Genomic DNA, 24,986 nt, shown 5'->3' with positions numbered 1-24,986 from the left:
TTATTGAAAACATCAATTTATTTTACCAAACACTTGAACAAACATATTTATCTAGTTTTTAATGTATTACACATTTCATATTTAATAAAACGTCACATTTCACATCCATCTGTTGCTCTCAGGCAACATTGTACCATTGTGGAACACAAATATAACCAAATCATCATATCATCAAATTATCGTATCAAAACATTACAATCAAATTTTTTTTTCATGGTAAAACATTAAAAACCACAATAACCTCATCCTAATATACACCTTATCCTTACAAGAATGAACACACACACACAAGGGCCTGCATGTACATACACAACAACCCCTGTATCACTAATGGCCCTCACTGCTTATGAAAGTTGAGGAAACAATTCCTCTTAATAGAAAAACACAGGTAAGTAGCATTTTGAGCACTGCACTTTTACAATGCCTGAACAACCTGGGTTTTTGCATCATCTTCATCCTCATCTCCATCCTCACTCTCACTCTCTCCCTGCTGGATTGTCACCGACCTCATCTCCCTCATCACTATATAACAACTCATCCTCACTCTCATCAACTGGAAGTACCACCTGTTCTTTATACCCTTTTTAAGTGCAATAGAAAACTTGCAGATTCATCTTCTGTATTAAATCATAATAAGTGTAAATGTAGTATTTGAATTACATATTTTTATAAATGCATTACAAAATCTTATTCATGGCACATACATGTAAACAGTTCTAGACCTGGTATGGCCTTATGCAATTATGGTATTCTATTATGGTACAATGTTGCCTCGAGGCAACATGCAGTTTTTTGTAATTTCCTATGATATATTTGATAAAATGTCATGTAATGTTTTTGAAAATACTGTACTTCTTTGCTTACCAGTGAAGGTGAGTCAGATTTTTTGTTGGTAATTATCTGGATTAAAATGTGTGAAAAATGCACTTTTTATTAGAGAAAATACAGGGCTGTCTGTCATGCTCACATGTGCTGAAAGATGAAGCAAAATTGACTCCTGTGGGTCATGCGACCACTTTTTTGCATTTTCATTGGTTAGTCTTTGAGTTCCCCTCCCCTGAGATAGCAATGATCAATTAAATGGGTGTCTACTTTTATTTTAAAAAGCTAAAATAGGCTTTTTAAAATAAATATATATATATATATATATATATATATATATGTTAGGGCTGTCGTTTCACGCGTTAAGTAACGCGATTAACTCGTTAAATGTTTAATCGCGATTAAAAAAATTAATCAAGATTAAAATGTTTAATCTAACTATTTTTATTTGGCTGTTTGTGCCACATACATATGTGTCTTTGTGGTAATTAACTGCATTTCAGATGAATTAGGATGTAAAGCGCATGAACTGTCCGATGAAAAACTACTTTTAGTGGTTTTACGTGTTGATGAAAAGAATGAAATGACGCAGGCTCTGTAACGAGTATTTCTATTGGCTGCTAGAGCTGTCCATCAAAACCGCGTAGCTCCGCCTCCTTCTCTCCAGTACTGTTTGATACAGAAGTGAAACTGCGTGATGTTTCATCTCTACAGTTTACTCAGGTTATTCTATCACATGGTTATAAACATGATTTATATTTGTGATGTTTGTATTTTTTTAAAAACACATTTGTATCTGATATTTATATGGACTAAGCGTTTACATGGACTGTATTAATTAACACTTTTTACTACAGTGAATTACTTATAGATAATGTCTGGTAACTTGACTGTTTCAGGTATTTAGAGGTGTTTAAATGGTAATTTAGAACAATATTTTAGTATTAAAAGCTTTTCTTAATAGCTCTGTGAAATAATCATATCTGTGTTTTGATGCTTTACTGATGCCTTATATTAGATCAAAACATTATGGTTGGTGCAGTGTCAGGTTATAAACAGGAAAAGACCCTTACTTTTGTCAGATAATCTGCTTTCTAAAATGAATTTAGATTTAATAATTTTATCATATTTTATGAATGTTTTATTGGTAAACACATTCTTGCAATAACAATGTGCATAACTGTTCAAATTTTGCTAAATTATTAGTTTGCGATTAATTGAGATTATGGTCGTTAGTTCGAAATGTATAAACTTAGGGCTGTCACATGATTAAAAATTTTAATCGAGATTAATCGCGATTAATTTTGTTCTTTAATCGTGATTAATCTCGATTAAAATTTTTAATCGCGTGACAGCCCTAATATATATATGTATAAGTTTGCAAGTTTTTCCACCTACAAAGAATGGAGAGGCCTGTAATTTTTATCGTAGCTACACTTCAACTGTGAGAGACATAATCTAAAAAAAATCCAGAAAATCACATTGTACGATTTTTAAATAATTAATTTGCATTTTATTGCATGAAATAAGTATTTGATCACCTACCAACCAGCAAGAATTCTGGCTCTCACAGACCTGTAACTTCTTCTTTAAGAAGCTCCTTCTATTCTGCACTTATTACACTGAAAAAATGGAAACTGGAGGGTTGTTCAAGTTACAAATATGCAGTTTGTATATATTACATAATTTATTTATATTTCTCTTCAGAACATGTTTAAATCTTGTAAATATATTTCAATTTTAAGGTATGTAAATTCTGCTAGTTTCAATCATGTTCAGAACAATTAAAGTAGTTATGTTATTATTAGCCGGGAAATTTCGCCTTCGGGGGTCAGTCTCGAGGACAGAAAACCGTCACTGTTGAAGCACGCCATATTTTCCTTCGCTTTTGAAAGATTTACTGTGGATGTGGACCGCAAACTACACGGAAAAGGTAATTAAAACCTATTAATTTTCAGTCAGTGTTAGAGGTAGTTTGTTTACATGCAATATTTGAACAAGTTTAGTTTTTTATATGCTGATAATTTCGAGCGAAACAAAGTTTACTTTAATGCTTAAACGTTAACTATGCTAATGCTAGAAGACTTAAACTATCTTTTTTATCAGTATTAACGTAATGCTGCACGGAATGTGTTTTAGATTTTGAAAATGTATGTGACAGAACTTCTCTTTTAAAATCCGTAATAAATGGTAGTTGTTTAAAATGTTACTATTGTAAAACAAGCTAACACTTGTCAAAATAGACTTTAAATATACAGTGTATCACAAAAGTGAGTACACCCCTCACATTTCTGCAGATATTTAAGTATATCTTTTCATGGGACAACACTGACAAAATGACACTTTGACACAATGAAAAGTAGTCTGTGTGCAGCTTATATAACAGTGTAAATTTATTCTTCCCTCAAAATAACTCAATATACAGCCATTAATGTCTAAACCACCGGCAACAAAAGTGAGTACACTCCTAAGAGACTACACCCCTAAATGTCCAAATTGAGCACTGCTTGTCATTTTCCCTCCAAAATGTCATGTGATTTGTTAGTGTTACTAGGTCTCAGGTGTGCATAGGGAGCAGGTGTGTTCAATTTAGTAGTACAGCTCTCACACTCTCTCATACTGGTCACTGAAAGTTCCAACATGGCACCTCATGGCAAAGAACTCTCTGAGGATCTTAAAAGACGAATTGTTGCGCTACAAGAAGATTGCCAACACCCTGAAACTGAGCTGCAGCACAGTGGCCAAGATCATCCAGCGTTTTAAAAGAGCAGGGTCCACTCAGAACAGACCTCGCGTTGGTCGTCCAAAGAAGCTGAGTGCACGTGCTCAGCGTCACATCCAACTGCTGTCTTTGAAAGATAGGCGCAGGAGTGCTGTCAGCATTGCTGCAGAGATTGAAAAGGTGGGGGGTCAGCCTGTCAGTGCTCAGACCATACGCCGCACACTACATCAAATTGGTCTGCATGGCTGTCACCCCAGAAGGAAGCCTCTTCTGAAGTCTCTACACAAGAAAGCCCGCAAACAGTTTGCTGAAGACATGTCAACAAAGGACATGGATTACTGGAACCATGTCCTATGGTCTGATGAGACCAAGATTAATTTGTTTGGTTCAGATGGTCTCAAGCATGTGTGGCGGCAATCAGGTGAGGAGTACAAAGATAAGTGTGTCATGCCTACAGTCAAGCATGGTGGTGGGAATGCCATGGTCTGGGGCTGCATGAGTGCAGCAGGTGTTGGGGAGTTACATTTCATTGAAGGACACATGAACTCCAATATGTACTGTGAAATACTGAGCAGAGCATGATCCCCTCCCTCCGGAAACTGGGTCGCAGGGCAGTGTTCCAGCATGATAATGACCCCAAACACACCTCTAAGACGACCACTGCTTTATTGAAGAGGCTGAGGGTAAAGGTGATGGACTGGCCAAGCATGTCTCCAGACCTAAACCCAATAGAACATCTTTGGGGCATCCTCAAGCGGAAGGTGGAGGAGCGCAAAGTCTCGAATATCCGCCAGCTCCGTGATGTCGTCATGGAGGAGTGGAAAAGCATTCCAGTGGCAACCTGTGAAGCTCTGGTAAACTCCATGCCCAGGAGAGTTAAGGCAGTTCTGGGAAATAATGGTGGCCACACAAAATATTGACACTTCAGGAACTTTCACTAAGGGGTGTACTCACTTTTGTTGCCAGTGGTTTAGACATTAATGGCTGTATATTGAGTTATTTTGAGGGAAGAATAAATTTACACTGTTATATAAGCTGCACACAGACTACTTTTCATTGTGTCAAAGTGTCATTTTGTCAGTGTTGTCCCATGAAAAGATATACTTAAATATCTGCAGAAATGTGAGGGGTGTACTCACTTTTGTGATACACTGTATATAAATTAGATAACTACATAAGTTAAATAATATTATAATTCTTTAGACTTTGTTAGTCAGTATTCTCATTATAAAAGCCTTTATGGAGTCCCACTGTAATTTCCTATGGTTTATTTTACTTTACAAATAACATTTTTTTTTAACTGTTTAGACGTTTTTTCATCTAGTGCCATTGTTTGGCCTCTTGAGTGCTGTTCCAAAGGTTGTGCAGTTGTGGTGAGTAAAATTTTATTTCATTTTGAGCAAAATCTTAGGTGGTTGAACTGAGATTTTAATGTAAATGTAATGTAATGATTTAGCACTTAAAAGTATATGTCTGAAATTTATATAAACAGACCACAGATGTGTTTCTCTGAAGTTTTACCAAATGGTTGGAATACAAAAATTTTATATGAAAAATGTAACATTTTCATTTCGGTAAAAGCCAGAGGCTCTGTAATTGTAAATACTACTCGGATGCTTTTAGTTATTTTATTTCATTCTTAACCAAATTGTAGGTTGAATTGAAATATGGATTAGCTGTTAGATTTACATGTACAGAAAGTACTTGATTTCTATAAAGTAGTTAGTTAAAAAAAATTAAGTTAAAAACTATTTTAAATGAAATAATACAATTTATTTTGTACTTTATAGGTATCCTCCAGCTTTGCTCTGAGTGCTGTTTCAAAGGCTCTTTAGTGGTGAGCATTATTATTCAAATGCATTTGTTGGTTTACTTGTTCCGCAGCATGACTGATGCTATTCATTTTTAAAAATGTGCTAAAAGAATTGCAAGAATATAGATAATTTCTATTTTTTTAGATGCACATCACTGTTATGTACTTTTTTCCAACAGCCCTGAAGTGAGTCTTACTTTCTTTAAGGTTCTTATGTTCAATTTTTTGTTAAAACTGTTTTAGATGGGTGTCACTAATATAGTCAAACCTAATTATTCTAAATATTAACACTCCTCGGTACAACACAAGTTAAACAGCACCACAAACTACAGCCTCTAAAGTGGCTGTGCATGTTAATTAATTAACATTAACATTAACATTAGCAATGTGTTTGTGTAATCTCATTTTGTGACTGTTCTTCAGGCAGCAGATGAAGCCCTCATCCAGGGATCCATTGAGGAGACTACACTGGGAATATATGTTTTGAAACAAAGAGATGCCAGTGATAAACCAGACGACATTGGGATTGTCCTTGAGGGTCAAGTGGTCTTGCAGGAGTTGGATAACGTTGCATTAGCTTCTGCAATGTTGTTTGGCCTAATGTATTCTCTAAACCTAAACTACCTTCCTGAACTCAAGTACACATTCGAAGTGCTTCAGAAGGTTGTCATGGAGCTGGAAGGCAACACACTCTCTAAGAAAGTCCAAGTCCTTAAAAACAGACTTTATCAGTGAACTGACATGTTTTGGAATGAATCACTGAATAGAGGGTATCTTGGCCTTAGCCTCTTTTATGACCCTTCTCATTGATTTTTGTGAACATATGTGAACCTTGCATTCAAATGCTTTGTTAAATATGCATATATTATTTATAACTGGCACATTAAACCCTTTCCTGTTGGATTTAGGGGTGATTTGTTCATGCATTAATTACTGTTGAATACTGTAATGGTGGGAAGCAAGTCATTATAATCGTTTGAGCGCTTGCACAGTTATGGGGCCTTTGTTATTAACAGATTTACAACACTACATCGTAAGTTAGGTGAACAACAATTATTATAAGGAAAGTCTTACTGTTTTGTTTGAGGTTTGACCAATACCTGCTGCTTCATTATAAATCCCATTTATCAAAGATATTAGCTGTCCCGAGTTGAAAACTACAGTGTTGTAGAAAAAAAAAAAAAAAAAGGATTAGCTCCTTCCCAATTTCTTATATTGTTGTTAATTTGTCACATTTTAATGTCTAAGATTTTTAAACTAATTTTAATATAAGATAGTCAACATGAGTAAACACATTACCATTTCACATGTTCAATGAACTAAATTATCATTTAAAAGCTGCGGTCAGGCCTAGTAACACCAAACACATTTGTCAATTGGATTATCGGTTATCGGTGTTATCTGTATTGAATAAATCTTCATGAAACTAAATGATAATTTAAAAGCTGCGTTTGTGTTTGCTTGTGTTGTTTATTTTGTGTTAATGTTATTTGGAAGCTGTAAAACATTGGAATGTGACATTGGCAACAGTAGAAGATTTGGGAAGGTGCAAATAGATATTTGCGTCATTGTGGATCATTCTTAATTGATTCCATTTTTTTCATCTTGAAGAGGAACTCTTTATGTTCTCTAATGTTTTTGCATAATTAATGGTTAGCATGTCAACAAATTCATTCAGTGTAGTTTGGTGTGAAATGCTCTGTTTTAGAGAAATTTGCAGTTTTTATATGTAATATTCATGCTAAATAGTGAATAGTTATATTTGTGCTGCAGACATTGTGAACCCATGTTCCAATCACCACTGAAAAGAAATTTGATTTAAATACTGCATACTACTAGTGAATGATATTGCATTGGGTTCCAGTAGTAATGGATGTTTACTATGCATTTTCTTGATAAAACACATTATATAACTGATCAACCATAACATTAAAACCACCTCCTTGTTTCTACACTCACTGTCCATTTTATCAGCTTCACTTTCCATATAGAAGCACTTTGTAGTTCTACAATTACTGACTGTAGTCCATTTGTTTCTCTACATGCTTTTTTTAACCTGCTTTTACCATGTTCTTGGTGTGGTCAGGACTCTCCCAGGACCACTACAGAGCAGGTATTATTTAGGTGGTGGATGATTCTCAGCACTGCAGTGACACTGACATGGTGGTGGTGTGTTAGTGTGTGTTGTGCTGGTATGAGTGGATCAGACACAGCAGCGCTGCTGGAGTTTTTAAATACCGAGTTCACAGCGTGGACAGCGTCATGTGACCACTGATGAAGGTCTAGAAGATGAGCTACTCAAACAGCAGCAATAGATGAGCGATCGTCTCTCACTTTACATCTACAAGGTGGACCAACTAGGTAGGAGTGTCTAATAGAGTGGACAGTGAGTGGACACGGTATTTAAAAACTCCAGCAGCGCTGCTGTGTCTGATCCACTCATACCAGCACAACACAGAGAATCATCCACCACCTAAATAATACCTGCTCTGTGGGGGTCCTGACCATTGAAGAACAGGGTGAGAGGGGGCTAACAAAGCATGCAGAGAAACAGATGGATTACAGTCAGTAATTGTAGAACTACAAAGTGCTTCTATGTGGTAACTGGAGCTGATAACATGGACAGTGTGTAGAAACAAGAAGGTGGTTTTAATTTTATGGCTGATTGGTGGGGGGGGGGGGGTTTCAAATGTTATATGTTTTGTGTATATGCACACAGAGTTTTTTTTGAATGACTTATTTATTTTCCTGGTAAAGTTGTTTGAGGAAGAAAAGGCCAAATCCTCACAATAGTGCAGTTCAGAGTAAATTTATAAAAATGATTGGTATTGTTACTAAATACAGATATTTTGTGTTTTTTGAAGCAATGTGTGTGTGTGTTTATTGCCATGTTTGCTTTCTGAAAAAATAATGTTATAGGTAAAAGATTAGGCAAAATTTGTTAGGTACAAAATACACTACTGAACATGAATCAGCTTACAAAATAATTTGAAAATGTAAAATTGATGCCAAAGGTTTATAACTAAATAGTATCAGGTTGACCTGGGGATAGGTTAGTTTAACACACTATGTGTACTTAGCATAATGAAGTCATGTTGGTTTAATAGGTAATATTTCAAAATAATTTACATTAATGAAAAGCTTTAAATTTGTATAAAAAAGTCATGTTAGTTTAACAAATAATAATTGATTATACTTTACGTTAATGAAATGATTTACATTTATATGAAAAAGTCATGTTGATTTAACAAATAATACTTTAGTGTGTAGAACATGAATACTTAATTTTAAGTAAACATAACTTTATTATGTGCAACCGATGTACATATTTTTTTCATGTAAATCCAACATACTTTTTTTTTCAGTGACCTGTATTTATTGCACCTGTTTGAACTCATTACCTGTATAAAAGACACCTGTCCACACACTCAATCAATCACACTCCAACCTCTCCACCATGGCCAAGACCAAAGAGCTGTCTAAGAACACCAGGAACAAAACTGTAGACCTGCACAAGGCTGGGATGGGCTACAGGACAATAGCAAGCAGCTTGGTGAGAAGGCAACAACTGTTGGCACAATTATTAGAAAATGGAAGAAACACAAGATCATGATATTTTAGATCATTTAATTCTGTGTTTATATGCTTTGTGTAAATCGTGTATTTATTTAAAGTTTCCTCCAGGCCACCCAAGAAGGATGGGCCCTGCTGAGTCTGGTTCCTCTCAAAGTTTCTTCCTGTAATTTTCAGGGAGTTTTTCCTGCCACAGTCGCCCTCGGCTTGCTCAACAGGGGTTTTTGTATCTGTTGGTCCTGGATTTTTGTAAAGTTGCTTTGAGACAATGTCTATTGTAAAAAGCGCTATATAAATAAAGTTGACTTGACAAGATGACTGTCAATCTTCCTTGGTCTGCTGCTCCATGCAAGATCTCACCTCGTGGGATAAGGATGATCCTGAGAAAGGTCAGGAATCAGCCCAGAATTACACGGGAGGTCCTGGTCAATGACCTGAAGAGAGCTGGGACCACAGTCTCAAAGATTACTGTTAATAACACACTACGTCACCATGGATGCAGGGCACGCGGTCACCCTGCTCACACCAGCACATGTCCAGGCCCGTTTAAAGATCACCAATGACCATCTGGATGATCCAGAGGAGGCATGGGAGAAGGTCATGTGGTCAGATGAGACCACTCCACTCGCCGTGTTTGGAGGAAGAAGAAGGATGAGTACAACCGTCCCAACCGTGAAGCATGGGGGTGGAAACATCATACTTTGGGGGTGCTTTTCTGCAAAGGGGACAGGACGACTGCACCGTATTGAAGGGAGGATGGATGGGGTCATGTATAGCCAGATTTTGGCCAACAACCTCCTTCCCTCAGTAAGAGCATTGAAGATGGGGCGTGGCTGGGTCTTCCAGCATGACAATGACCCGAAACACACAGCCAGGGCAACTAAGGAGTGGCTCCGTAAGAAGCATTTCAAGGTCCTGGAGTGGCCTAGCCAGTCCCCAGACCTCAACCCAATAGAAAATCTTTGGAGGAAGCTGAAACTCAATGTTGCCCAGCGACAGCCCCGAAACCTGAAAGATCTGGAGAAGATCTGTATGGAGGAGTGGGCCAACATCCCTGCTGCAGTGTGTGCAAACTTGGTCAAGAACTACAGGAAACGTCTGACCTCTGTAAAGGTTTCTGTACCAAATATTAACTTCTGTTTTTCCATTGTATCAAATACTTATTTCATGCAATAAAATGCAAATTAATTATTTAAAAATCATACAATGTGATTACCTAGATTTTTTTTTAGATTCTGTCTCTCACAGTTGAAGTGTACCTACGATAAAAATTACAGCCTCTCCATTCTTTGTAGGTGGAAAAACTTGCAAAATCGGCAGTGTATCAAAAGAATTTTCCTGACTGTATATATATAAAGTTTCTGAGCACTGACAGGTGAAGTGAATAACACTGATTATCTCTTCATCACGGCACCTGTTAGTGGGGGGGATATATTAAGCAGCAAGTTTTTTTATCTTCAGTGTTGATGTTAGAAGCAGGAAAAATGAGCGAGTGTGAGGATTTGAGTGAGTTTGACGACTGGGTCAGAGCATCTCCAAAACTGCAGCACTTTTGGGGTGTTCCTGGTCTGCATTCCCGAAGTCTATAAAAATACCATGAATTTTGCTGAAAATCCCTGTAACCTCTCAGTATAAATATATAAATTAAAAAAACACACACACACAGCGATTCTTACATTTACTCAGGCTTTTATTTAAATGAACCCACGATATTTCATGTTAATAAGCATCCATTCCTGCAATTCAGACATAAAGCATTTATATATAGAACAAATAACATTACTAATAATCTATAGAATAATAAATATTTACATTATATAGAACCACATCACCTTTCTAATAATCTACAGAATAATAAATGTTTACATTACATAGAACCACACCATCTAATAATCTACAGAATAATAAATGTTTACATTATATAGAACCACACCATCTAATAATCTACAGAATAATAAACTATAAATGTTTATGTTGCATAGAATGTAAAACTATTCTAATATAGAATAATAAATAAAGGTTTATATTATATAGAACCATAACACCATTCTAATAGTCTACAGCAGCAATGCCCAATATGTTGATCGCGATCTACCAGTCGATGGCACAGTGCACAATGCATTCCAACAGGTCAACATGAGATAAATTGGGGCCACTGTTTCTTTAATTTGCGGTTTGTTACCAGCCCGCCTAAAGCACGGCTAATCTAATTTAAGTTTTCATTCATCAGTAGCCAGTTTGCACCATGTTTGCATTTTTCCTTTTGTACCCTTTACTGCACAAAGGAACTGTATCATCATCAACTGTATCATCATCTTTAATCCTGTGGAACACCTCCCCACTTGGCTGCTCCCTCCATTTCAGTGTGATGTTCTGTTCCACCCCCTGCTCCTTCAGTTTCTGCTGGATCTGAGAAAGAATGAGAAGATGATTTCATTAGGAACTCTTGTAGGATGATGAAACTGCTTGAACTATGAGGAACATCATCAGTAGAACCTTGTGGAGAATAAGACACACCTTCTCCAGGAGTGCTGCCTTCACTGCAGGATCGTTCACGTTCTGATCCGACTGAACCTTGATGTTCAGGATCTGGATAATTTTGTCTGGTAAAAACGGTTCACACACAAACGGAGACAAATGAGACTTGAGTTATAAAAACAATTGAAACGAATCTAAATATTATTAGTAACTGATACATGGGACATTTTCTTTAACCACTCATCTTGTCACTTAGATACATTAAAAGCTGTATAGGAAATAGTGGTGGGTGATATGGCCCTAAAATAATATCACGATATTTCAGGTTATTTTTGCGATAACGATATTTTTGGCGATATAACAAAACACTGAAAAATATTTTATTTATTTCGAGAAAACACTATTGCAAAAAAAATTATGTTCAGGTTTTATTTAGAATTAATATAAGTTAACACATTGTGAAACAATGTAGGAAGGACACTTTTCTTTAATTTGTCTTTCCAGTAAAAATAATGTAACATAATGTAATGACGAAGTCAGACAATTTCCATAGGGGTGGCCGGACTGAGACCATTGCTCACACAGGGGTGGCACAGAAACTGATACCTTTTTTTATGTGGTCACTCATTTATTTAGTGAGTGCCATGTAGAATTACATCATGAAGACCCGCATACTAATAAGAAGCTTTTTTTCTCTTTCTATTTTCCCTGATGTATATATATAGTGCCAGTGTGAATGCATGGAAAACTTATTGTAATTTTCTTTCAACAATATGATACAGACTGACCAACACTATTAAGCCAAATCAGCATTGAAAATTCACTTTACTGTTAATAAGCTTTTTTAAACGGAATATTTTCTTTTAAATAGAAGTGTTATTTAACTGCTATTAAATTGTTTGGCGGATAACCGCCCAACCTGGCAACACTGGAACGCGCAGAGCCCGGTGGGCCTTTACTCGTAGCGCGCCACAATTACTACTAAGTACAGTAGTAGTATTAGTACTAAGTAATAGTAGCACTACTTCTGTGTTGGTGGTGGACATTAATGTTAAGAGTATTCCTGCACTGTTTGGTGGACGTGCGCTGTTGATTTGCGTCCCTGTGTAAACCTGCGTGCAGAAATACTTCCGCAAAAAAAGTTGCCGGCAAAGCGGTGGTTGGGGTTTGGGTTGCCAAAGATTAATTTATGGTGGACTTGGAGTTTTTGGAACGAGCTCCTCCACCGCAGAGCCGCGTTCCACCATACTCGTTACTGTACCCAAATGACCCACGTAACGAACGTACGCCATTTGCGTAGCTGTGTGACGTCATTACGCAAAGTACGCAGAATATCGCTTTTATTACGATATTGTACTTTTTGTATGGTTTAAAAAATTATACCGGTATTATCGTGAACAATACGATATAGCACACCCCTAATAGGAAACCTTGGATTTTGCTTATTAGTCAAAATTAAGTCACTAAAATAAGCAGTTTTTGCATTTCTAACCTTACTGTTACAAAACAATCATGGATTTAACAAAACCATGTCATCTAAAATAGCTGAATATAGACTGATCAGGCATAACATTATGACCACCTTCCTAACTGACTGGTCTGCAGCTATGCAGCCCCATACGCAACAAACTGTGCTGCTCTGTGTATTCTGACACCTTTCTATCAGAACCAGCATGAACTTCTTCAGCAGTTTGAGCTACAGTAGCTCGTCTGTGCCTTGGATGCCCATGACCCTGTTGCCAGTTTACCACTGTTTCTTCCTTGGAGCACTTTTGATAGATACTGACCACTGCAGACCGGGACACACCCCACAAGAGCTGCAGTTTTGGATGCTTCATTTTTCCTGCTTCTAACATCAACTTTGAGGATAAAATGTTTGCTTGCTGCCTAATATATCCCCCCCACTAACAGGTGCCGTGATGAAGAGATAATCAGTGTTATTCACTTCACCTGTCAGTGCTCAGAATGTTATACCTGGTCGCCAAATGGCTTCAGTAACATCTACAGATTTCTAAAGCTGACCAGATAAACCATTCAAATTAATTGAGAGTTTTCAGCTTTAGATTGACAGACAGACTATTGGCAGAAATAATGTCTGTATAATCATCAGAAATATGCAGTGAATTAAGCCTTAAAGTAAAGATCAAACCCAGAGTGTGAGCCAGACATTGAACAAAATGTTCCAACAACAAAAAAATCCAAAGCAAATGCATCTGTAGTATCATCTACGTTACATGTCAAACTCAAGGCCCGTGAGAGCTTAAAAGATGTAAAAATACACTGTACAATCCTACATAAACTGCATCTCCCACAATGCATGCCGATTTTATGACCTGCAAAGTGACCACATCCCACCATTAGATGGCAGTGTTTCCACATCCGTGTCTGACTGAGGCAGTTTTTCAACAAGTGATGCTGAGAAATATTTACAAATAATCCCAAAATGTACAAGAAGAAAAAACTGAAGCAGAAGGAGGAAATGTAATGAAAGTTTGTGCTTCCAGAAGAGAAAGCGGTACGTCTCTTGTGTTATGAGGCCGTGTCTGTGGTAAAGGAGAACAATATAGATATAGAAATACAATATAAATACAGAATTTAGCCTCTAAGAAAAACAACAAATTGTCCAAGACTTAAAATGCGACTGCAATCACAGCAGGATACGTTACAATCGGCCCTTTGAGGGCCACCGTAATGCAGACGTGGCCCTCGGTGAAAATGAGTTTGACACCCCTGATCTACATGGATATTAAAACCCCTCATTGATAACGTTTTGTTTAACTCAAGTTCAGTAAATGACAACAAATCTGAAAAGTCTGATAAATACACCCACTGGTTTATCACCCAGGACTTCAGTCAGCAGCTAAAAACTTGCAAATACACCCAGAGACACGAATCATGAAATACCTGTAGAACTGGCAGATCCAAACAAAACAGAACGATTTCTTGTTGAACTCAGTGTTCCTTCTGTGAAAGAAAAAAGATTGTATTAGGAACTCATGCATAATGAGGGAACTGGTGCGATGAGTGTAAAATGTACAATAGATGACTTTACTTTATTTTTATACAGCGATCAGGCTTGTTTCTACACTTACTGTCCATTTTATCAGCTCCACTTACCATTTAGAAGCACTTTGTAGTTCTACAATTACTGACTGTAGTGCATTTGTCTCTCTGCATGCTTTGTTACCCCCTTTCATGCTGTTCTTTAATGATCAGGACCACCACAGAGCAGGTATTATTTAGGTTATTTATGAGAGGATCTGACACAACAGCACTGCTGGAGTTTTTAAACACCTCACTGTCACTGCTGGACTGAGAATCATCCACCAACCAAATATATCCAGCCAACAGCACCCCGTGTGCAGCGTCCTGTGACCACTGATGAAGGTCTAGATGTTGACCAACTCAAACAGCAGCAATAGATGAGCGATCGTCTCTGACTTTACATCTACAAGGTGGACCAACTAGGTAGGAGTGTCTAATAGAGTGGACAGTGAGTGGACACGGTATTTAAAAACTCCAGCAACGCTGCTGTGTCTGATCCACTCATACCAGCACAACACACACTAACACACCCACCATGTCAATGTCACTGCAGTGCTGAGAATGATCCACCACCTAAATAATACCTGCTCTGTGGGGGTCCTGTGGGGGTCCTGACCATTGAAGAACAGGGTGAAAGGGGGGTAACAAAGCATGCAGAGAAACAGACTACAGTCAGTAATTGTAGAACTACAAAGTGCTTCTATATGGTAAGTGGAGTTGATAACATGGACAGTGAGTGTAGAAACAAGGAGGTGGTTTTAATGTTATGGCTGATCGGTGTATGCATGCGTTATTATGTAGTGAGTTGCTCTTGGAGACTGAAATGTGTTTCAGTATTTAATTAAATTTCCTAATGTTTTTTCATAAGGTTTTTTTAACATGTCACTTTAAATAATTTATTTTTGTGCTTTCTTTGTTAACATCTAATCACACTGAAATGTGGTCTGTTTACCGTGGCAGGTGTAAGCCAAAACAAAATCAAAAAGTATGTCATAATAACTTAATTAAAATTAATCTAAATGAGCATCATGAAAACCATAGTAAAGCTAAACTAAAGTTAGGACTTCTAAACATCAGGTCACTTGCATGCAAAACAGTAATTGTAAATGAAATAATTACAGATAATTGTCTTAGTGCCCTGTGTTTAACCGAGACCTGGGCTAGACCTGATGAGTATCTAGGTTTAAATGAAGCATCTCCTCCGGGTTACAGTTATGAACATAAGCCACGTCTTAGCGGTCGTGGTGGAGGAATAGCCGCAATTTATGATAAAGACATACGTCTTACTGTAAAATCAACTCCCATAACAAACTCGTTTGAAGTTCTTATCTCTGACATAACCAATAAATGTTCATCTGATAAAAATAGTATGTTTAAACTGGTTACTGTTTATCGACCTCCTGGTCCTTACTCAGAATTTCTTAACGAATTTGCCGATTTTCTTTCTAAATTAGTCTTATCAACTAAGAAAGCTCTAATTGTTGGTGACTTTAATATTCATTATGAGGATAAGTGTAATCCACTCAAAATTGCGTTTGATTCTATTTTAGAATCCTTAGGCATCACCCAAAATGTAACAGGACCCACTCACCGCTGTAAACATACCTTAGATTTAATACTTACTTATGGTATAAACATAGACAACCTGGAAATTATACCACAGAATGACTTAATTTCTGATCACTCCCTACTAATATATGAAGTGTCCCTGTCCAATAATATACAGCAACCAAATCGTTTTAAATGTAAGCGCACTATTACATCTGCAACTGCAGCAGCGTTCATAAACTGCCTACCAGAATTACCAAATATATCAGCATCAGAACCTAAAGAACTAGATCAGGCAACTCAAAACCTAGAGACCGTACTGCGCACAACCTTAGATAACGTAGCCCCACTCAAAACTAAACTGATTAGGGAGAAAAAACTTGCTCCATGGTACAATGACCACACATGCGCACTTAAACAAGCAGCACGGAAATTAGAACGTAAGTGGCGTCACACTACACTGGAGGTGTATAAGATTGCTTGGAAAGATGCTCTAACTGAGTATAAACATGCACTTATAAAAGCTAAATCTGTATATTATTCATCCCTAATAGAGAAAAATAAAAACAATCCTAGATTCCTTTTTGAGACAGTGTCCAAATTAACTAAAAACGTCAATGAAACTGAATCTAATATACCACCCGACTGTACCAGTGATGATTTTTTAAAATTCTTTAATGACAAGATAGAAAAAATATGACTTCAGAGTCAGAGTGTGTCACTTGCCAATGTTAAGTATGGACTCACTCCGAGCAGCATTGGTGATAATAGTAACGAGTTAATCCAACTAAATTCCTTTAATCCAATCTCCCAAAATGAACTAACTGTGTTGATTAAATCATTGAAGTCATCATCGTGTATACTCGATCCTGTTCCAACTCGTTTACTTAAAGATTTACTCCCAGCTATTGTAGAGCCCCTGCTTACATTAATCAATGCATCCCTTAGCCTTGGGTACGTACCTAAACTGTTTAAAAGTGCTGTTATTAAACCCCTGATTAAAAAACCTAATCTTGATCCACATGTTTTATCTAATTATAGGCCAATTTCAAACCTTCCTTTTGTCTCAAAGATATTAGAAAAAGTCGTTTCCAAACAGTTATGTTCTTATTTGAATGAAAATTGTATTCATGAAAAATTTCAATCAGGATTTAGACCCAACCATAGTACCGAAACCGCATTAATTAGAGTAGTTAACGAGTTGTTAATGTCTTCTGATAATGGATGTGTCTCTTTTCTTGTTCTATTAGATCTTAGTGCAGCGTTTGATACGGTCGATCATAACATTTTACTGGAGAGGCTAGAAAATACAGTAGGTGTTAAAGGACTTGCACTCTCTTGGTTTCAATCATATTTGACTGACCGCTCTCAATTCGTTTATGTAAATAATAAATGCTCAGAAACTACAAAAGTAAAGTGTGGTGTTCCACAGGGGTCGGTACTTGGACCGCTATTATTTACACTCTATATGCTTCCACTAGGTGAAATTATTCATAAACATGGCATAAAATTTCACTGCTATGCAGATGACACACAGCTGTATATATCAGCCAAACCAAATGATACTGACACAATCAGTAAGATAGAAGATTGTGTAAACGACATAAAAAACTGGATGTCGTGTAATTTTCTTTTACTTAATTCAGATAAAACAGAGGTTTTACTTGTTGGCTCTAAAGCTGCAAGAGACAAGTTGTCTAACCTGGTGCTAAACTTAAACACGTTCTCTGTTACTCCCAGCCCAGATGTAAAAAACTTAGGTGTCACAATAGATTCAGATCTCTCCTTTGATACACACATTAATAATATTACTAGAGTTGCTTTCTATCATTTGCGTAATATCTCTAAAATAAAAAATATACTATCTGTTACTGACGCCGAAAAACTGATCCATGCGTTTATAACTTCTCGGTTAGATTATTGTAATGCTCTTCTAACTGGATGCTCTGGTAGATCCTTAAACAAACTCCAGTTAGTTCAAAATGCAGCAGCTCGAGTGCTAACTAGAACTAAAAAATTTGATCATATCACTCCTGTTCTATCATCTCTACACTGGCTGCCAGTTAAATTTCGCATTGATTACAAAATACTTTTACTAACCTATAAAGCGCTACATGGTCTGGCTCCACAGTATCTGAGTGAGCTTATTAATTACTACAACCCAGCACGTCCACTTCGTTCACAAGATGCAGGGTTACTTATAGTTCCTAAAATTAAAAAGACCAAAGCTGGTGGAAGAGCGTTTTCTTACAAAGCTCCACAACTTTGGAATAATCTTCCTGCCTCTGTTCGGTATTCGGACACAGTCTCAATGTTTAAGTCTAGACTGAAAACATATTTATTTTCTCAGGCTTTTGATTAATATAGACAAAGGCGCAGAGCTTGGGGGTTCTTGGTCATAGAAACTTGTGGTGATCAGGGATGTTGGGTCACTGTCGTTCTGCCTCTCTTGTCCAATCACTCTGGTTTGGGTAGGAGAGGTGGGCGCTGATGTCCTGTGAAAGCCTTCATGACCTTGTTACCTGCTCGCTCTCCCTTTTAGTTATGCTGTAATAATTAGGGCTGCCGGAGTCTAAAACTCTCTGTAAAACTGTTTGTCAACTAGCATTGTACATTATTAACTACATTCTCTGTTGTTTTACCCCGAGGGCGTTCTGATGGAAACCTGTTTACCCGCCGAGGTTAAGGATTAAAGTCGAGACTGCCGGGACAACGATGCTGCTCCTGTCAGATGTGACGGGTCTGGAGTAATTGCAACGACAAGAAATCACTACAGACTTTATTGAAGACTAGAGCGGATAACAACTCTATTATTATTTAATTGTTTATTTATCTATTTATTACCACTGTATGACTTTTAGATCATTCAATTCTGTGTTTGTATGATTTGTGTAAATCGTGTATTTATTTAAAGTATCCTCCAGACCACCCAAGAAGGATGGGCCCTGTTGAGTCTGGTTCCTCTCAAGGTTTCTTCCTGTAATTTTCAGGGAGTTTTTCCTTGCCACAGTCGCCCTCGGCTTGCTCAACAGGGGTTTTTGTATCTGTTGGTCCTGGATTTTGTAAAGTTGCTTTGAGACAATGTATATTGTAAAAAGCGCTATATAAATAAAGTTGACTTGACTTGACTTGGTGTTGAATTCAACTGTTCATCCAAAAAAAAATAAAAGTGAGTTGTTACCTCAGAAATTGTTTGTTGTTATAACTATAATTCACAATTTAAAACTCTAAATAATTTTACATTATCTTAACTTAAAAACTAATGTCAAGACTGATTTTAACTTAAATATGTAGGTTGAAGCCAATGATTAGGACAAGTGAACAAAACTCATAATGTTTTGTCATCTGTATTTTAAACTTGCATTTCTAAGTTGAAACAACAAGCATTACATAGTCATATTAACCTGAAGACCGGAATCCAAAGCAAAACTAGACTTAAAGTAATGAGTTGAAGTAAATAGTAATTATAATTTGATTCTACTTGAAACTTTAAGGCAGCTTTTTAACTTAAGTTTTTGAGCTGAAGCTGATAAATTATTTTACAGTGTAATTGTAGAGCTACAAAGCGCTCCTATATGGTAAGTGGAGCTGATAAAATGGACAGTGAGTGTAGAAACAAGGAGGTGGTTTTAATGTTATGGCTGATCGGTGTCCAAGAGGAAGGATATAAACAATGAACAAGAGAGGTCCTAGGACGGATCCTTGAGGAACCACTTGAGAGACAGCAGAGATAGAGGAGGTATTGACCAGAGAGGGTGACAGTAGAACTGCTTTCTGTTAGTTAGGTATGATGCAAACCAGACCAGGGCGATGTCATTGATGCACAGCTCATGCAGCCTTAATAGAAAAATGGAATGACACACTGTGTCGAAGGCTGCACTCAGGTCTAGCACCAGCATCTGTGGCCATCATTAATGACCTTAATGAAAGCTGTTTCAGTACTGTGGAATGGACAGAAGCCGGACTGGCAAGTTTCTAAGTACTTTTGTAACTGACTGGCAACAGTTCATTCAAGAACTTTAGACAGAAAAAAAAGGTTAGAGAGGAAGATGAGTTGACCGCCCCAACTGGAGATCGAACCCGGGACCTTCTTGCTGTGAGGCGACAGTGCTACCCACAGTGCTAAAATACCTGTAGTTGTGGTAGTGTCCACCAGTATCAGTGTTTTATCAGGTGCTTTAGTAAAAGAAGAAGATTTTATTAGGAACTCATGCAAAATAATGGAATAGATGGCTTTATTTTGTATTGTATCATTATCTTACTCTAAAATACCTGTAGTGGTGGTAGTGTCCACCAGTGTTTCACCAGGTCCTGAAGAAAAGAAGATGATGCAGGGTGAGGAAACTGATGTAGTGTGATAAGTGTAGAAAGTACTATAGATTATCTAACACCCGTATGCCCTAAGAAGTGGATAAATAACACCTAGGTTAAAAACTTGTAAATATACGATGAGCAGGGGCGATTTAATGCACTGGCTTACCTGGGCTTCAGCCCAGGTGCCCCGAATAATTGAGGGCCCCGGATTGGCTGTTTTATTTTTTATTTATTTTGTTTGTTATTTTGGTTAATAAGAATAGGGAAGCTTACAAACCAATGATTTTGTAAATCATTTACACGTTATTCATATTTCTGACTGTTGATTGGCCAGATAAACGAGCTGCTGTAATTCTGATTGGTGGTTTCAGTTAAGCAACGTGAACGTTAGAGCTAGTACATGAGTGACATTCAGCTCAGCCAATCAGAATGCAGCACTAGGTTTATACATGTGTGTTCAGATGTTCTGCAGTTAGTTGTGTATATGAGACTCGCCTCATGATCCCAGCATTGTAGTTCGGGTTCTGGAGCTGGGCGGTGTAAAGTGCTGTAACGCTCATTGAAGTCCTGACTAAACAGTTAAAGTGACTCTACCCTGTCGTGTGCTTTTATTCCCACACCTCCACCACCGCACAGCAAAAGACCTGTAGCATCCCCACCAGACACCGACTAGGTGAGCCGACCCTCTACAGTAGCAAGTCGCTAATGCTAGCGGTAAAGTGCCACAATAACAAAAGTAAAAAAAAAAAAAAAAAACAGCAATGTTTTCGTTAGGTAAAATATAAAAATAACTAAAAGACAATGAAATATCATTTTGGGAATCTGTGTAACCTGCTTAATGTTACTAGACCTATACAGGGCTTGGACAAAATAACTGAAACACCTGGTTTTAGACCACAATAATTTATTAGTATGGTGTAGGGCCTCCTTTTGCGGCCAATACAGCGTCAATTCGTCTTGGAAATGACATATACAAGTCCTGCACAGTGGTCAGAGGGATTTTAAGCCATTCTTCTTGCAGGATAGTGGCCAGGTCACTACGTGATGCTGGTGGAGGAAAACGTTTCCTGACTCGCTTCTCCAAAACACCCCAAAGTGGCTCAATAATATTTAGATCTGGTGACTGTGCAGGCCATGGGAGATGTTCAACTTCACTTTCATGTTCATCAAACCAATCTTTCACCAGTCTTGCTGTGTGTATTGGTGCATTGTCATCCTGATACACGGCACCGCCATTGGATGCACATGGTCCTCCAGAATGGTTCGGTAGTCCTTGGCAGTGACGCGCCCATCTAGCACAAGTATTGGGCCAAGGGAATGCCATGATATGGCAGCCCAAACCATCACTGATCCACCCCCATGCTTCACTCTGGGCATGCAACAGTCTGGGTGGTACGCTTCTTTGGGGCTTCTCCACACCGTAACTCTCCCGGATGTGGGGAAAACAGTAAAGGTGGACTCATCAGAGAACAATACATGTTTCACATTGTCCACAGCCCAAGATTTGCGCTCCTTGCACCATAGAAACCGACGTTTGGCATCGGCACGAGTGACCAAAGGTTTGGCTACAGCAGCCCGGCCGTGTATATTGACCCTGTGGAGCTCCCGACGGACAGTTCTGGTGGAAACAGGAGAGTTGAGGTGCACATTTAATTCTGCCGTGATTTGGGCAGCCGTGGTTTTATGTTTTTTGGATACAATCCGGATTAGCACCCGTGTGTGTGGTATTGGGTGGGTGTGTGTGGTAGTGAGTGTGGTTGGTAGTGAGTGCGGGTGGTAGTGGGTGGGGGTGTGTGTGGTAGGGGGTGTGGGTGGGATTTTTGTGTCTCTGTGTTGATCTGTTCCAATACTTTTGCTCACAAGAAAAATGGGTGGGTTCAGACAAAAGGTGCTATCTTCTGAAATGTGTATCAGATGCAGATGTAAACACCTGGAAATAAAAGCTGAAATGTTGATCTTTTGTCTCATATTCATCTTTTAATGTCAAACCCAAATGTTTTCAGTCTACAGCAAAAATAAAGGGATTGGCCTCACTGTTCCAAAACTTTTGGAGGGGAGTGTACCTGAAAAGCAACTGTCTTCTCAAGGATTTTTGAAAGAAACGGCAAGTTAGAGATGGGACGAAGGTTTTTGAAGTTGTTAGGATCTTGACCGGGTTTCTTTAAAATAGGGGTGACTGCAGCAGACTTTAATGACAAAGGGACAAATCCAGAGGTAAGGGAGGAGTGAATAATGTCACTTATCAGAGGCAATATAGCGGGTAAACATGCTTTGACCAGGGGTGTTGGGAGAGGATCAAGATGGGGGTAAAAACCAAGGAGCTGAATGGGTGAAAGAAACAGTCCGGGTTTTTAATGGAGCAAGTGAGTCCAGTAGAGAATGAAGTCCAGTGTTATAGTGATAAACCAAATCATCAGTAGTGGCTGGAAGACTAAGGTTAAGAAGACTGTCAATACCTGATAAAAGAGAAGTTAGATTAATATTTTTAATATTACGATATGTAATGTCACGTGGTGGTCTACTTTTAGATAAAGTCATATTGATAATAAATGATATTAAAAAGTGATCAGAAACAGGAAGATCAGTGGCAGTACAGTTGTGGGGAGTTATACCAGAACAGCAGACTAAATCCAGGGTATGTCCTTTAGAGTGTGTTGGAAAGTTGATATGTTGTTGTAATCCAAAACTGTCCAAGCAAGATATAAAATCCTTAGTAGTGGTGTGATTAACAGTGTCCATATGTATGTTAAAATCACCAAGCACAATGTTGTTAGGGAAATATGAACAGAGGAATGTGAGAAATGCTGAAAAGTCATTTATAAAATCCTTATTGGGCTTGGGAGAACGAGAAATAGTAGCCAAAACAGTAGGTTTTGGTCCATATAACTGTATGGCTACTACTTCAAATGTATGGTAGACAGGTGGAGTGAGAGTGGAGGCTTTCAACTGCTCACGGTAAAGTATCGCGAGACCTCCTCCACGACCAGTGACACGCGGCTGACAGATGTAAACAAACCCAGCCGGCGTTAGCTCGTTCAGCTAGGTGAAGTCACCGGATTGTCTCTGTAAGACAAAGAAAAACAAACTTATGGTCGAGGAGGATGTCCCGGAGAAGAAGGCTTTTACCCGTGAGAGACCGAGTGTTGAAAAGCCCGACATTAACTACACAACGGTCCGAGGATGCAATGATGTTAGCCGACCTGGCTATCCTGACGACGACAGCACAGTCCACTTTCCTGCCAGAATTTCTCCGAGAACAACGAGTTTTAGACCAGATGGTGTTTATGGTAGTCGAGTCAGACTAAAGTTTTGGAAACTAAAAGCTGCGTTCCGTATTGAACTGATACGGGACGCGTTTTGTTCCGTATTTTTATCAATGGGAGAGAAATGCTGCAGATTACACTGTTCAATACTAGAGTTGGGCGGTTCCTGAATCACCCGGGTTAATGATTCGAATCTTTGTACTGAGTCCGAAATCTCAATTAACCCGGATCCTATAAGTCCTCTGACTGGCTGCTAAGTACACGAGATGAGTGAACCGACTCACCGAAACACCGCGGACTCAGATGATTCGGCTGAACCGACTTCACTCCAGTGTAATTAGTTAAATATTCCAATAAACAGCAATCAAACACACTGGTGTTCGTTATGTGGCTGATTTAATGCACATGCTATTATTATTATTATTATTACTGAGTAGTAGTGGTATAGATTAGTAATGCAGCATATTTTCTTGTAAGCAAAACAACAAAATATAGTTATTATTATTATTATTATTATTATTGTTATTGTTATTGTTATTATTATTATTATTCAAATGCAAATGCTTACAGGCTACCTTAGTACTGTACCTCTTAAGGAGTATCATAGCCCCCATTGTAATTTTAAACCCTTGACCCATTACAGTTTTTCTCAATTGCTTTGGTGCATTTCTCTGATCAGAATTAAAATTCTCATAACTGTTAGTTCAACCTCCACAAGATTTAGTCATTTGTGCACATCATAGTAGCAGTTTCTCATTCCTCCCAACAAACTGAAAATGCTTTTGGACATGCATCAATTGCTTTCATACAATTCTCTGCTGTTTTATAACATTATCATTTGCTTATGTCATGTCAGTCAAAATGAACTATACGTATAAATGCTGAACAGTCATTCACTATTAAGCTAATAGTCCTCATTTCATTGCTTAAATCATTACATACACAAATGTTGAACTAGTTGTCAAAATCAGTATGTTGTATGTTCCAGTTCAGTTCCAGTATGTACTGCAATATTGTTTACAGTTGTGCACAGCTCTACCTAAAGGGTGTGTCTTATGTTTGTTGTAAATAAGTTTGTACTTTGCTTTAGCACAATGCTGTTATCAAATTAGAATTGCAAAGAGCATATGCAGTAAAAATGTAACACATACGTATTGAGTGTCTTGTACTCATTTACCTCACTAAATACAGTAATGTGTAACCTAACTGTAGATTTCAAATGGGTGTGCTAATAGTGTACAGTGCTGTTTTGAGCATTTTCAGGTAGTGTCACCATGATCTGACTTTTTTTGCATTGGGAAACAGAGTGAACTGTCATAATGAAAACATGACAAAGCCATTTGACTATCTTGTTCATAAACAATGGTGTCAGGACTTTTTATTTTGGGGAAACTAAAGTAACACAAGC

At 37.8% G+C, this 24,986-nt stretch overlaps 1 protein-coding gene across 1 annotated transcript in view; it reads right to left on the bottom strand.

The window, feature by feature from the left end:
* Nucleotides 1-10,979: 10,979 nt before the first annotated feature.
* LOC134303127 (NACHT, LRR and PYD domains-containing protein 3-like) overlaps nucleotides 10,980-24,986 on the bottom strand; it is a 50,419-nt gene continuing 36,412 nt past the window's right edge. The window contains exons 12-14 of the mRNA XM_062988438.1: nucleotides 14,313-14,372; nucleotides 11,448-11,533; nucleotides 10,980-11,339 (exon numbers count right to left, since the gene is read on the bottom strand). Of these exons, the coding sequence (XP_062844508.1) occupies nucleotides 11,248-11,339; nucleotides 11,448-11,533; nucleotides 14,313-14,372 (238 nt within the window). The 3' untranslated portion in view covers nucleotides 10,980-11,247. The remainder of the gene's footprint in view (nucleotides 11,340-11,447; nucleotides 11,534-14,312; nucleotides 14,373-24,986) is intronic.

The sequence above is a fragment of the Trichomycterus rosablanca genome, chromosome 2 (assembly GCF_030014385.1).
Source record: "Trichomycterus rosablanca isolate fTriRos1 chromosome 2, fTriRos1.hap1, whole genome shotgun sequence".
Taxonomy (NCBI): Eukaryota; Metazoa; Chordata; class Actinopteri; order Siluriformes; family Trichomycteridae; genus Trichomycterus; species Trichomycterus rosablanca.
The sequence above is the reverse complement of the archived record's forward strand: the minus strand, read 5'-3'. Positions and strand labels throughout refer to the sequence as shown.